The 14579-nt window shown below is 41.9% G+C and overlaps 1 protein-coding gene across 4 annotated transcripts in view; it reads left to right on the top strand.

Annotated features, from left to right (window-relative positions):
* LOC119914928 (LIM homeobox transcription factor 1-beta-like) overlaps positions 1–14579 on the top strand; it is a 50079-nt gene that overhangs the window by 16529 nt on the left and 18971 nt on the right. For all 4 annotated transcript variants that reach the window (XM_038734474.1, XM_038734473.1, XM_038734472.1 and 1 more), the window contains 3 exons: positions 10887–11119; positions 12423–12598; positions 13766–13843. In XM_038734474.1, the coding sequence (XP_038590402.1) occupies positions 10887–11119; positions 12423–12598; positions 13766–13843 (487 nt within the window). The remainder of the gene's footprint in view (positions 1–10886; positions 11120–12422; positions 12599–13765; positions 13844–14579) is intronic.

Here is a 14579-nt window from a genome sequence, read left to right as displayed (position 1 = left end):
CTGGGAAGTAAGGATTTGACATATTTTGTGTGGGTGTCCACATACTTTTGGCCATGTGATGACATATTGTATGTTTTTCACCTAAAAAAAATATTTCTTTTCTATCAACTTACCTCACTTTGACTTCACCAAGTACTACCCCTTCCTCCTTCTTTTTCCAACACCAACACCTCTGTTAGACTCCATCAGGGTAAAGTAAACCTCCAGGAGGTGAAGAAATTAGTGCTTCTGACTGATTGCTGAGAGTATTTCCCTGCTAACAAACATGTTGAAGTATGTCGTCAAAGAATCCTGAGGCCTTACTCTGACTTCTTGAGATTTGGTTGAGAATACAGCATGTTCCCGCTCTCTGAATCCTGCTTTTATTTTCCCCTGCCTCCTAACAATCATCTTTTGATTACTCCTGCTAATTAAAACTCCAACAAGCTGCCACCCGAAGCCACCACCCACCCACCCAGCCTTCTTCTTTAGGTCACCCAGCTCCCTGAGGAGGGAGAGCAAACAAGAGAACAGTGAAGGAACACACACAGTCTACTTTCATTACTTCATCATCTCCACTCCTCTTATCCCCTTTAATCCTGTACCTCTTTATGCTTGTTAAGCTGCTGGAGCAGTGTGGAAGCATAGGGCACAGGGCCAGAGGGTCAAGGAGGCTCCTTCAAAGAGGTCGCCCCTAGCAGTGGTGGTCCAGGTCTTCACTGAAGTGAGTGGCTAAGGACTTTTCATGAATCCTCTGTTGGAACAAACGTTCACTCACACTGAAAGCTGCACCAAACAAGAATTTAAAATAAACAAGACTAAAAGTCTCTATCTTCAATAGAAGCTATTTGTTTAAGTCTAAAGCCTCACTAGCTGCTCCTTAAAGCTGCAGTGTTCAGTAGTCCCCTCATGTGTTGGACAGAATGAACACCAGAAACCTGATTTTGATAAAGCCTTAGCAGTTGTATAGCTAAAAATGTAAAGTTTGTCCTGAGGGAAGGTTTATCCTCTTGGGACCATAAAAACGCTGAGTAGATTTCATGAAAATCTACATTTTGGATCTTATGTGTGTTGAGAGTTGTGCTTGGTGTAAGCTCACCTGTCCAAAACAGAAAGGGGACGCTTGTCAGAGAATCCTAGGTGAACAATTCAGTTTTTTTGGTGAAGAGACTCTCACTGGGCCTCATGTTATTTCCATTTCATGTTTATATAGCACTTTTCTTAATAATATTACAGAGTGAATTTACAAAAAGAAAAGGGACAAGGGAGATAAATCAGAACGAGGAACATGAGCTGAGGAAGCAAAGACAATAAAATATACCCAGGCATATGCCACTGGATAAGGAGCATCCTGTGGAATAGATCACAGAAGGTTAATAACATAACCTCACACCCTCTCACCCTTGGCTCTTTTCCTTTTACACCGCCCACTTTACATCCACAGACACTTCAGTGAGAACAATAAAGTATGCTGACGACACAACCATTGTAGGCCTCATCTCAAACAATGATGAAACCCAGTACCGCATTGAGGTGGACCAAGCTGTCACCTAGTACTCAAACAACGACCTCCAGCTCAGCAGCCAAAAGCCAGGAACCCATTATTGACTGTAGACATAGGCCATTTCCCAAAACACCCATACAAATAAACGGCATTCCAATGACCATCACTGACTCCTTTAAATTCCTAGGAACACACGTTAGCAATAATTTGAAGTGGACAACTAACACTGAACACACTGCAAAAGCTCAACAAATACTTTACTTCCTCAGGCAGCTTAAAAAATACCAGATCAAGCATCAACTCGTTCTGTTCTACTCAGCTGTCATCGAGTCCATTATCACATCATCGATCACAGTATGGTACGGTAGCAGGGAGAGCCAAACAAAGAAAAAACTACAGTGGACTGTCAACAAAGGTTCTAGGTCCTAGATCATAGGTAAACCACTCCCCTCAGTTGATTCCTTTTATACACATCCGACTGTTAAGTGAACAAAGAAATTCATCTCTGATGCCTCACAGATCACAGATCACTCTCCACCAAGACCAAATGCTTCATAAACAGCTTTTTCCCCATAGCCATCAGGACTTTGAACTCCTCCCTTCAGTTGTCTTCAGTTGCCTCCTCATATACTACCAGCATGGCCATGTACCCAATGTAGTTTATATTGTTACACGTTGTGAAGTGTATTGTCTTTTTTTTGTTGTATTGTACGTACGTGAGGCAGAGCTTAAACAACATAATGTACTGAAAACAAATTCCACCAGCATTGTCATGCGGCTATTAAAACAATCTAAAATAAAATAAAAAAAAGGAATAAAAACAGTAAGTGATTTAAAAGTATTTGTCACATGCCACTTATCTCTTTCTGGTGCAGTAAGACGCTGCGACAGCACAGACTGTACTAACAGGCCGTGCTAAACTGGTCTAAGAGTGTACTGTTGTCTGTCACTGTCTGTTACTGTGTGCTGTTGTTGTTGATGTGTATAATACTGTGGAAAGGAATTTCGCCTAAAGAAAATATTTGCCAGACAAAATTTTTATCATCTTCATCTGAATGAATTGGGAGATTAACTGTCTTTCCTGAAAACAACAAAAATAAAACAACATAATATTAAAATACTGTTCACTGTATCAGCGTTTGCTGTTATGTCTGTATGGGTAGTTGAAGGGGTTGGTGGCTCCTTTGTAGGGTTTTTCTGGCTGTAAATAATGATGTATATTTTGTCACTCTTACTGGCACCGGTGAGGTTAGGGAAAGATGGAGGTCTTAAGATGGTGGTTAAATATTGAAAAAATCAACACGTCCTGTTTTGTGCTTTTTAGCCATGCTTGCTCAGGCAAGATATGAAATATATCAGAAACTATTCTACTACTATTGACTCCTCAGAGCACTAATCTCTTTATTTCACTAAACCCATCTTTGCCCCAACACACACGCACCTACACACACTCACACAAACACTCCCCACACTAGAAGTTAACCCTTCCAAAAAGATCCTCCACACAACTTTCTATTTCATCTTTTCTCTCTCCTCGGCTTCTCTAATCCCTCCTCTCTCTCTCTATTTCCGCTCTCTTTGGTAAGTTTTCTAATGTACGCTGTGAGCTGTTGAGAGGAAGAATGTCTATAGAGATCTGTTGCTTTGTCTTGAATATCAGCCGCCTGAGTCTCCGCTCCTCAGCTTGGTTGCTCTTCAGCTTGAAGTCATCACTCTAAAAATATAGAGCTGGTCCACACATAGGACCCTCTGTGACTCCAAACAACAAAACAACATTCATGCATTTAGGCAATCCCTCTTGTTTCTGAGAGAGAGAACACAGCACATGCAGGATTTCCAGCTCCGTGCAATTATTTCTACTGCAAGTATGCAATGGTTGAATTGAACTGAATTGAATTGCATCTGATAATAGTACCTCTTAGCGATGAATTGTCAGGTGTGTGAGCAGAATTTGAAAGTCTCTCTCAAGCTCGTTTTTTTTTTTTTTTTCAGCACATAAAAGTCAGTGTTGACACAACTGCTTTGGTCACCTTTTGACCACTTTTAGCCACTAAGGTCTTCCAAACAAAACCTGTTGGCTATACCGCGTGCCAAAAATGAAAAACAAGGCGACTGTTCTTTTGCTGTCCTAGCACCCTGACTCTGGAACAATCCCATTAGATGAGCTGAGTCTGTTGACTGTTTCAAACTCAATTTAAAACCGTCTTCCTTAGAACGACAATTTTAGTCTTCAGATCTGGTCAGACGACACTTTGTACAAACTAGTGTTTCTTTCAACCATACCCAGGGCTTTAGGCTATTAAAACACTTGGTGTTGACTTTACAGTGGGCAGTGCCACTGCAGGAAGTGGTGTGCCCTTTATGTTGTAGAAAATGGTGTAGAGGTCGGGGTGGTGGATGTCAGGAGATCAGTTCATTTGTTAGTGTAACCAGAACCACAGTCTTTTCCTAACTGTACCATAGTACATGTGCAACTATGGTATAAAACCAAGGTTTCAAGAAATTAGTTTAAACAATGGCATCAAATGTTACAAAAATGTCACTGAAAGTGATGCAGGTTTTGCAGAATTATCCCTATATATACACATTCTTGTCAGGCAATAGGGTTGTTTTTAGGAGATTGCTTGCTGGTGTCAGCTGAAGTAGATTGAATTTGGATAACCTTTTCTCATCTATGGTTCTCTGCCAAGATTAAAACTTGTGGTGCCAATGGCAATGATTTTGAAAAACCTATTATTTTCTCACCACTTCTTTCCAAATGAATCATGCTCATAGTAAGAGTATGTTACCATTTATACTACGTTTACATGACCCTGGACTCACTCTGAAAGTCTGTCTTGCAGCCATTCTAGTCAATGCTTGTGCTCACACCAGAAGCGCTGCAGTGCGTCCCAGTGCATGTCTATCCGCTCCACTCCAGAGAGTACGCTGCCAGGGTATTTTTGCACAGCTTCTGTCAAGCAGCACAGAGCAGGGGCAACTTCAGCGCCGACACAACGTAGCAAAACGTTCTTTTCAACGGAAACGGTGGTGCCTCGAACACCCTGTTGTGCACACAAGCGCTGCATTTTCCTGCCTTTTTAACACTGTTATGTTTACAAACTTATTGCAGATGATTGGGTAACACCTGTGACACGTCCACCAAACAGAAGAAAACATGTCTCGAAGCCCGTTGCACAATTTGTTCAATTCGAAAACATTGCAAAACATTTTGAGATTGAACTTGCCCTAGATGAACCAGGGAGAAGACACAAAAGGGCAGAGAATCCGGTCGTATTTTAACAGTAAACACAGACAAAAAAAGAAACCATTTAACTACGCAGCCTAATTAACCATGGTAGAAGCACAGAAAGCAAGCACTATTCACCAAATCAACAAAATGTAAACATGAAATGCTCCTTGTGGGATGACGGAACGAAAGCGGGCCACAGAGAGCTGTGAAGAAGGTAGAAGCACAAAACTAGGAACAATTAAAAACAAGTCATTAACGTGGGGCAGGCTGCACGCTCCGCTGCTGAAACACTTCTAAGAGGCTTCCTGTGGAAGTTGACACCGGGCTGAGGACAGGACTAAACCGCAGGGCACACGCAGCCTGTGAAATCTGCTAATAAGTTTCCTATTTGTTTGAAATACAAATGTTACTTTAATTTAATGTGTCTGCTTAGAATATAGAGTTATTTGTTGGTGAATGTCATTCTTGTGGTGGTTAACCATTGAAAACAGCAGTGAAGTGACTGTTTCATTTGATAAGAGCAGCTTTCTCAGCCGCTCTTGTCTATAGTCAACTGACATTAACTTCGTGCCCCACGTAGGGGCCCCTCACCCAGCCCTAGATCGGCTGCCCCACTGCACCCATGCTACCTCTGCTTAAGATTGTTTCTCCTAACTGTGGTCTAATGTTGCAGTTCTTTTTGATTTGCAGCTCCTTTGATGGCATATTTGATAAAAAGATTAATGGGTAAATACGACATCTTGAATTTTTCAAAGTATACCAAATTGACACCATATTGGTTCAGTAATATTTCCTCATCTAAAAGCACCCACTTGCTTTTGAAAGATCACATACTGCTGTGGTTGTGGGCAGTGGTTAGAAAATTGTCCATACTCTTTCCATTTGAATCAGCCCTTTGAGCAGGCATCCTGTGGGTCCATTATAACATCAAAAAGCCTTTCACATACACAATGAGCTTGAAAGGGTTAAAATGAGTGCTAAGTAATAGCTCATTTATTTTCACTTGAACACATCTGGCATTTTTTCTGGTTTCTGGTTTTGCTGTGTAGACATTAAGTTACAGTATACACATGTTCAGTAATGACGCATATGGAATTTCATTTAAATCAATCAATCAATAAATAAGCCTGTGAAATAAATCCTGAAATAAATAAATGAGGCAATAAATACAAAATAAATCTGTGTGTGTGCATATATTAGGGCTGTCCCCGACTAAGGATTTACATAGTCGAATCAGAATTGTAAAGTCTTGCCTATAGTCGAATGATGGTCGAATCCTGTGTGTGTGTGTCGGGGGAGGGGGAGTTACACATGGTAGCTCTGCTTTAATCTTGAGAAGCTGCAGAGCTGCAGTCTCTGTTCATTGGTCACTGGAACTTACACTGTAACATTACATTTCCAGCTAAGCTGTGGCTTATTGTTGAAACTTCTCTCTCTGCTCTTGTCAACTTCCATTCATATTCTTGTGCAGAGTTTTGCATGCGGCCAACAATTACATGCACGTCGCACTTCCCTGCAGTTCTATTTCAACTATCCTAATGTTTAAAAATGTATAATATTGACATTGAGCTCCCACAGATAGCCAAATTGGCACTTCTGTTATCATAACCACATTGTGTGAACGACATAAGACAGTTTTACGCGTTGAGTTGGCCCGGAGAGTACCAACGACTGTAAAACAACCGTGTTTTTACAGCTTCCTTCAAAACTTCAAAATAAGAGTTCCAATGCAGAAGTTGCACCGAAATACCAAAATAAACACAAGAATAACAGAGTAACAAATGTTATAAAATAAACAAACTTGCTACTAATAAATGACGCTTACATTCCGGCCCCTAATTGTTAATGCTGCAACATAATGATTACATCTTTAACATTAAAGAGTCATTTATCTCAGAATTCAGGATTCATCACACAACACAACACACATAATTTATGTATTGGCCTTTCCAAAATGCTAGATTTAGTTTTGACAAATACACGTCTCAGAAGTCCATTTGAATCAGAAAGTATCCTTTCAACCTTTCCCATCAACCAGGAACTTCTTGGTGCACTGTCATCAAATAAAAGGACAACATCTCCTGGTTTCATATTTCTCCTTGTTACTGGCAGCAGTGGCAAGTACTCTTTAGTCCATTGCTTCCAAAAGATGTCAGACAGGTACTGCACCTGTTTCCACCTCCTCTTGCCATACAAGTCCTCTCTGTCAAACAGTCCTGATGGCAGCACAGGCTGTCCTTTAAGGAGAAGGAAATGGTTAGTTGAGAATGCTTCCAAATCATCTGGATCACTTGACACTTGTGTTATTGGCCTGCCTTTAACAATTGCCTCAACTTCACACAACAATGCATGAAGGGTCAAGAGGTTGCTGTTTCAGAATATGGTTGAGAACTTTCCTTACAGAACGTATCTGTGTCTCCCAGATACCAGCAAAATGTGAACCTGCTGATGGGTTGAACATCCAGGTAATGCCCTTTTGCATGAACATTTCTGAGTGGTTCCATCCTTGAATTGCTTCACATATTTTATTCTCTGCTCCCACCAGGTTTCGTTCCGTTATCTAATCTCACGACACACACTTCACCTCTCTTAGCAACAAATCTCCTGAATGTGTTTATGCACGAGTCAGTTTGTTGTGTGTTGGCAACTTCGATGTGAATTGCTACTAATGAATGCACTCGTATCATAACACCCACTGCAATGATTCGATGGTGAGATTGGCAGTCGAATCTGGCTCAACCTATCAAAGCATCGAAGCTTCGACTATTTGGGGTCACCCCTACTCAGGCCCAGATTAAGAAGTCAGAGGCCTCTGGGCACAAAGTTTTATAGGGCCCTCACCCGCCAACCCACATACATGCGCACGATCAAGGTTTTGAATTACAGGGTATTATTTGTTGGGAACACATCTAGTTTATACAGGACCGATCACTATTAAAAGAAATGGACAGACAGATTGTTCAATCATGTCATGAGTGTTGCAATTATTAACCAGATAACCTGTTGATAACATCACCACAAATCCACCACAAAACAAAGCAATCAGCTGACCAGAGTCGAGAAGAGCATTCAGAACCAATGATGGAGTTCACAATGAGTTGGTCATTTGTCATGTGAAATACATTAGGTATTCTGCTCATTTTCAGGTTCAAAATCTTATTTAGGGGTTGTACCAGAACAGGTTTGCATGATTTAATTTTCAAAAAACACCATATTTCTTTTGATACTGCACATTGCTGCAGCTCCTCTTTGTTTTAGCTATGGAGTGATACATCTTGTCTCTAAATGATCTTTGTTGGGAGTTGCATTTGTAATTAAGGACTACTAGCCAATCAGAAGCAGAGTAGGGCGGGTCAGCGAGAAGCCGGTAAACACGGCTTCAGTTCAGCTGTACATGTTGCCGACCAGCTTGGCAACATGGACTGGAGCAAGAGTTTCAGAGTGGTGAGTTATTAATCTGTAACAAAAGTATCTTTCATCCATAAAGTTAACTGAGCTCTGTCTCTACATCACAGGAACAACTTTATGTCCACTGACTGCTTGGAGGGTAGCTAGTGTTTGGAAGGGAGAGGAGAGCTGTGTGCTGCAGCTCACTGTTTTTCTTTGTCTGACTAGTTGCTTGGCGAGCGTTATATGAGGCGCATTTAGCTTTCATCCCTGTGATGTCACAAGGATGACATAACCAAGCTGGACTCCCAAGTGCAACAACCAAGAATACCAAGGCTGAGTGACCCCTGTGGAGGAGAAGGCTAGAGGCCAAGATCAAAGCGGAGACAAGTTAGTCAGCTCTCAGAGCTACAGAAAGGTGCAAGGAAGGGGTTACCTAAGAAATACAACAAGCTGTCTATACGTGAGGCACTGGAGGCTGCCAATCAAAGACTTACCACTCTGGCTACCCGCCTAAAGAGATACAAGGGAGAAGCAGAAGCCTGGAGAATAAATCGGATGTTCCCCACCAAACCATCCAAACTGTACTCTCAGACACCTCCTAAGGTAGTTGAGAATGACCGATCTAAGATCCTGTGGGACTTCAAGATCCAGACTGACAAACTGGTGATGGCTAACCAACCAGACATTGTGTTGATGAAGGCAGCAGTGATAATCCCAAGCGACAGCAACATCAAGAAGAAGGAACACGAGAAGCTCGAAAAATACCAAGGGCTGAAAGAAGAGCTAGAAAAGATGCGGAGAGTAAAAGCAACAGTGGTACCAGTATTAATCGGAGCACTGGGGGCTGTGACCCCCAAACTGGGAGTTTGGCTCCAGCAGATAGGAACTGCTAAGATACTGCGTAAAACCTTCAACACACATATACTGTATGTGTACAGTGTTACAAGTCTGAAAAGCAGCAACAGTCTTTCCTTATGTTTCACTTGAACAATAGGACATATTTGATAAAGCATTTCACTTGTCTGACCAAAACATTTACTTGTCCCGGACAAGTTATGATGTTAATTGTCAAGCCCTGCATGTTGCACTCACAAGCATTGAAGCTGGTGAACTGACACTGGCTAACACATTAACCCAGCAAAGTTCAGTCAGTTCAGGCTCAGTCATTCATTTGCAACAGCAAACTGAAAACTTGGTTTGAGAGAAAACCTGTCTTCCAGCTAGGCTAGGCCAACATGGCTTGCTAGCAAATTTACCACAAGTTGACACTGCCAACCGATTAACATCAGTTAATTTATATGTGTAATAATCATTAGGACTTACAATTAGCTACTAGCGTGGCATAAATCGCAGGACTCTCTGTCACCTGCTACTACAGTGCATTGTCTTTTCCTTTATACTGATATATAAATAAAGTGTTCATAGATCTATTCTTTTTTCCCAAAGTTACATCAATCTGCACATCTCAATCAATGACATGGAAGCATTATTATATATATATATTTTGACAGAAAGACTAGACATGGAATTGGGGGGAAATATCATGCATTTGTTTAATGAAAATATTTCGTCCTAGTTTTTGTCAGCGAAATTAACACAACAAGAATGAAGTTCTTATTAGGGAGCTCTAACTGTGATGGACATTGTGAGCTGGTCAACTCTAGTGTTGAGGAAGGTTTTAGGAAACTTAGGATAAAGCTTGACCGAGGAGAGTGGCATCAGCTACAAAGTGGGCAGAAACTCTCTGGAGGATGGCGGCCAGGGGGCAAAACCCTCTGGAGGTCAGGGAAACGCGATGCTGCTGAAGCACAAAGACAGGTGACTGTTGCAGCTCAGCAGGATCAGGGGGGTTGCTGCAGGTTAGGCTTAGCTGATTGGAACTGTGGAACTGTAAGTGGTCAGTAAAGGGAAGCCACTGTGGCCTCAAAACCAATGAAACAATATAAAATTAGCAACATTATTCAAATGAAAATGTCAGGAGAGTTAGCAAGTATGGCTAATGATGTTACCACGTTGCGGTTTAGTCCTGTCCTCAGCCCGGTGTCAACTTCCACAGGAAGCCTCTTAGAAGTGTTTCAGCAGCGGAGCGTGCAGCCTGCCCCACGTTAATGACTTGTTTTTAATTGTTCTTGTTTTGTGCTTCTACCTTCTTCACACGATTTTTTTAATGAGCAGCAAGAGGAAATATGATGAACAAATCTGATGGGACTCTGAGCTTTAATGACAATTGCCAGGCAATCCTGGCAAAGAATACAGGACAGGGTCAGAACACCTTAGACAGGGAAGGATTCGACACTTAACCAAAATATAAACTGTCAGTGGTAGAGGGCCTCATGTCCAGTGGCAAATTATATAATGTGGTTAGTTACTAAACACATTGCCCCATACATTCACTGTCTGTACCTCTGTGTGTATATTGTGTAGACTGCCTCCCTCCCCTCTCTCTCTCCTTACATCCCTCTCTTTTTCTCTCTCTCTCTCTCTCTCTCTCTCTCCTTCACCCCAACCGGTCGAGGCAGATGGCCGCCCACCCTGAGCCATGGTTCTGCTCGAGGTTTCTGCCTCTTAAAAGGAAGTTTTTCCTTGCCTCTGTCGCCTAGTGCTGCTCTTGGTGGGAACTGTTGGGCTTCTGTAAATAGCATCATAGAGTACGGTCTAGACCTGCTCTTTTATGAAAAGCGCTGTGAGATAACTGTTGTTGTGATTTGGCGCTATATAAATAAAATTGAATTGAACTGAAATTCTGCATTGTTAACACTCCTCTCTCCTGTGTGTCCTCAGGTTGTTTGCCACCAAGTGCAGCGGCTGTCTGGAGAAGATAGTACCCACAGAGTTTGTAATGCGAGCACTGGAGAGTATTTACCACCTCAGCTGCTTCTGCTGCTGTGTCTGTGAGCGCCAGCTGTGCAAAGGAGACAAGTTTGTTCTAAAAGAAGGTCAGCTGCTGTGCAAGAGTGACTATGACAGGGAGAGGGTCCTTCTCAGCACAGTCAGTCCAGACAACTCAGACTCAGGTAACACTGGGGATTATTTAGCAGACGATTAAATAGCAGACTATTACAAACCCAGTGAATTTGAAAACACATAAAATGAATTACTTAAAGGGGTCATATTGTGCTTTTTGACTTTTTCCCTTTCCTTTTTTGTTTCATATATTTTTTTTGCATGTAATAGGTTAGCAAAGTGAAAAGTCCACCCCAAAGGGAGTTCCCATCTCCCACAGAAAACAGTACTTGTGAACTGCCTGAAAACAGCTGGATTGTAGTCCAGCCTTTACCTCCGTGAACAACTTGTGCCACTATGTAACACGTCATAATGCTTGCCAAAACTAGTGTGGAAAAACACACAAGCTGCTGCACACACGGTGACAAGACATCCGCCTGCTGCCTTCCCTGACCCCCACCCTCCATACCACGTTAGGTAGTCAATGGACAGAAAGCTGTTACTGTGATATAGAGACAGCACAGATAAAATGTAACATATGATAAATCTATTTATTACAAATGAATAACTTACCACTCTGAAACTGTTGCTCCAGTCTAGGTTGCAAAGCTGCTTCTGGAACATGTAAAGCTTAACCGAAGCCGTGTTACTGGCTTGTCAGGACCCGCCCTACCCTGCTTCTGATTGGCCAACAGTCCTTAACTATTGTACTGCACATGTGCAACTCCCAACAAAGACCATAGACATGTAAGATGCTTCACTCTGAAGCTAAAACAGAGCAATACAGTATGACAAAATGAAACCATGTAAACCTATTCTGGAACAACCCCTAAATAAAATTATGAACCTGAAAATGAGCATAATATAAACAGCTGGGATGTGCAATGTTGAAGAACAGAAGACAGCTAGATTTTCAAAATATCCAACTGAAATAATACCACCCACTCCCTCCAGGCCTCCCTCCAAAGCCACTCCCCCAAAGCACAAGTTCATATGCAGTGAGTGCATGGGCAGAGTGCACACAGGTAGACAGGCAGTTTGGCCAGCAACAGTCCTGCAACAACCACTTACCACAACAATCATATACCAGATGTTTTTCATTTTTGTGTCAGAGTAGAATTTCATTTATTGATTGCTGTCTGGAGGTAAAGAGAATGTTGACAAATAAAACAAAAAATGCTTCTGAAAAAAACTGCCTACCCCAGTTTTAATGTACTAATCGCTAAGTCGAAGATTGGGACTCATCATTCCAGTTGAATTTCACCTTGCTTGTAATGCAGAAAAAAACAATTCACATGTAGTTAGACACAAAACTGCAGTCAAGTCAAATCTGGTGTAAAATAAAACCAAAATAAAATATCTGTCTGGTGTTAGGTAAGAGTGAGGACGAGGATCTGGATGTGAAGACAGAGAAGTGCCGTGCAGCAGGGAAAGGCAGTGATGACTGCAAAGACCCTCGCCGTCCCAAACGGCCACGCACCATCCTCACCACTCAGCAGAGGAGAGCCTTCAAGGCGTCCTTCGAGGTCTCCTCCAAACCCTGCAGAAAGGTGAGCAGAGAGGATTGAGTATAGTGAGATATTTTACAGACATTACGCGCCTATCAAACTTTAGAATAGCAAAGCTTTACAAGGTGACCAGAATGGAACTATTAAACTCTTTATTCTGTTCTGTCATTGCTTTTGTGAAATCAGGAAATCAGACTGTACTGTTGAGTAAAAATATGTCAACATTAGGAAGGCAAATGTAAATGCTCCGTATTTGTATGGTGCCTTTCTAGTCTTTTTGACCACTCAAAGCGCTTTTACACTTCATCTGCATTCACCATCCACACACTGAGCCTAAATGCTCAAACAGAAACTAACATTCACACACTGGTGGAACAGCTGGCAGGGGAAATTCAGGGTTCAGTATCTTGGACACTTCAACATACAGCCTGGAAGAGCTGGGGATTGATCCGCCGACCTTCCGATTAACAGGAAACCCCCTCTACCTCCTGAGTCACAGCCGCCCAACACACAAACTGCATAACACACAACAAGATGAACAGTATACAAATAGAAACTAGAGAACAGTTGACTTCCTCAAAAGCCACAGCAAAGTTCTTCCCAGGCCTCCAGTTCACAGCACAGTGGTGTAGGGGATGCCGTCCTGACTCACTGGTGTCATTAAAGAGCCAATGGCAAATATCGCAAAGACTAGGGGGTTCCCTGGTGTCCTGGCAAAATTCCCAGCCTGGCTCTCTCCATCTGGCCATCTAATCATCCCCCAGTGTAGCTGGCTCTATGTTTCCCTCTTTCTCCACCTTAAGCTGATGAGTGGTGAGTGTTACACACAAAATGTGTGCCATGTATCACCCAGGTGCTACACATGGGTGGTGGCCCCTTTCAAGATAAAACGTTATATAAATGTAATCCATTTATATTATTGTTACTGTAGGTGGAACCTCAGAACCCAGTTCTTTGGATTTACCCCTATAACATCCACATTATCCAAGTGCCTTATGGTTTATTCAGCAAAATCCGACTGCGCTGAGAGAGACTCACCAACCACATCACAACTTGGCTATAGAAGAAAATATTTATGTCATGTATTATAGATATATCTGTCAGATTAATAACAATGGATGCCTGTCTGACATTTGGGAACTATGAACTACATTAACACACATGATGTGTAAAAATGGCTGATGAGTGTGACCATGATATGACCTGCAGGTGAGAGAGACCCTGGCTGCAGAGACAGGACTCAGTGTACGTGTGGTCCAGGTCTGGTTCCAGAACCAGAGAGCAAAGGTCAGTAAAGCAGCATACCTATAAGAAGCTGTCAACGCTGTATACATAATTGTGTATATATATATATAGATGTTTGCACATGGGATTTGTGGACAATAATTTATAGTATTATTTAGATGGGGCTGTGCCATATCCAGTCAGTTTCAGTCCCAATACAATTTAACACAAACTGCAGGATACCAGTGCTTTGTGAAATATAATATTGGTATTAAATAATTTCTAAATATTATTCTATTATATTAATATACAAAAACATAAACAGTGAACATAAACATAGAAAGTGGCATAATAAGGAAATACTCAAGTAAAGTACAAGGCTACCTCTAATTTGTACTTCAGTACAGTAGGCCTACTCAATTATAGTCTACCACTGGAAATAACCACATCTTAAAGGTTCAGAGCTGCCAATAAACTATAACGCTTACCTCTGTAGCCAACCGCTGTTGTTCTCCTTGTTGATGTACCGTAGCACAAGCACCAACTTGGCAGTGGGTGGAAATGTCAGTTGTCTCATCTGCCTGAACAGCAAGTTAATCAGCATTTTTTTACTTCCTCCAGAATGTAATCTTCAAGAACTGACAGCATGCAGTCCAAAAGTTCGTTTTGCACAGTCTTTGAGGTGCCTTTGAAAACAGTAGTTGTCTTAAGGTGCTCCTCCAACACACCAGCAAGGCAACAAGATCTACTGAAAACACCAGGGTTGTCAGAGGATGCGGACTCATTGTGGCCGCGCAAA

This window comes from Micropterus salmoides, unplaced genomic scaffold (assembly GCF_014851395.1).
Source record: "Micropterus salmoides isolate LMB-PRFRI ecotype aquatic unplaced genomic scaffold, ASM1485139v1 Ms_hic_scaffold_20, whole genome shotgun sequence".
In the NCBI taxonomy this organism is placed as follows: domain Eukaryota; kingdom Metazoa; phylum Chordata; class Actinopteri; order Centrarchiformes; family Centrarchidae; genus Micropterus; species Micropterus salmoides.
This window is presented reverse-complemented; position numbering and strand designations above follow the sequence as displayed.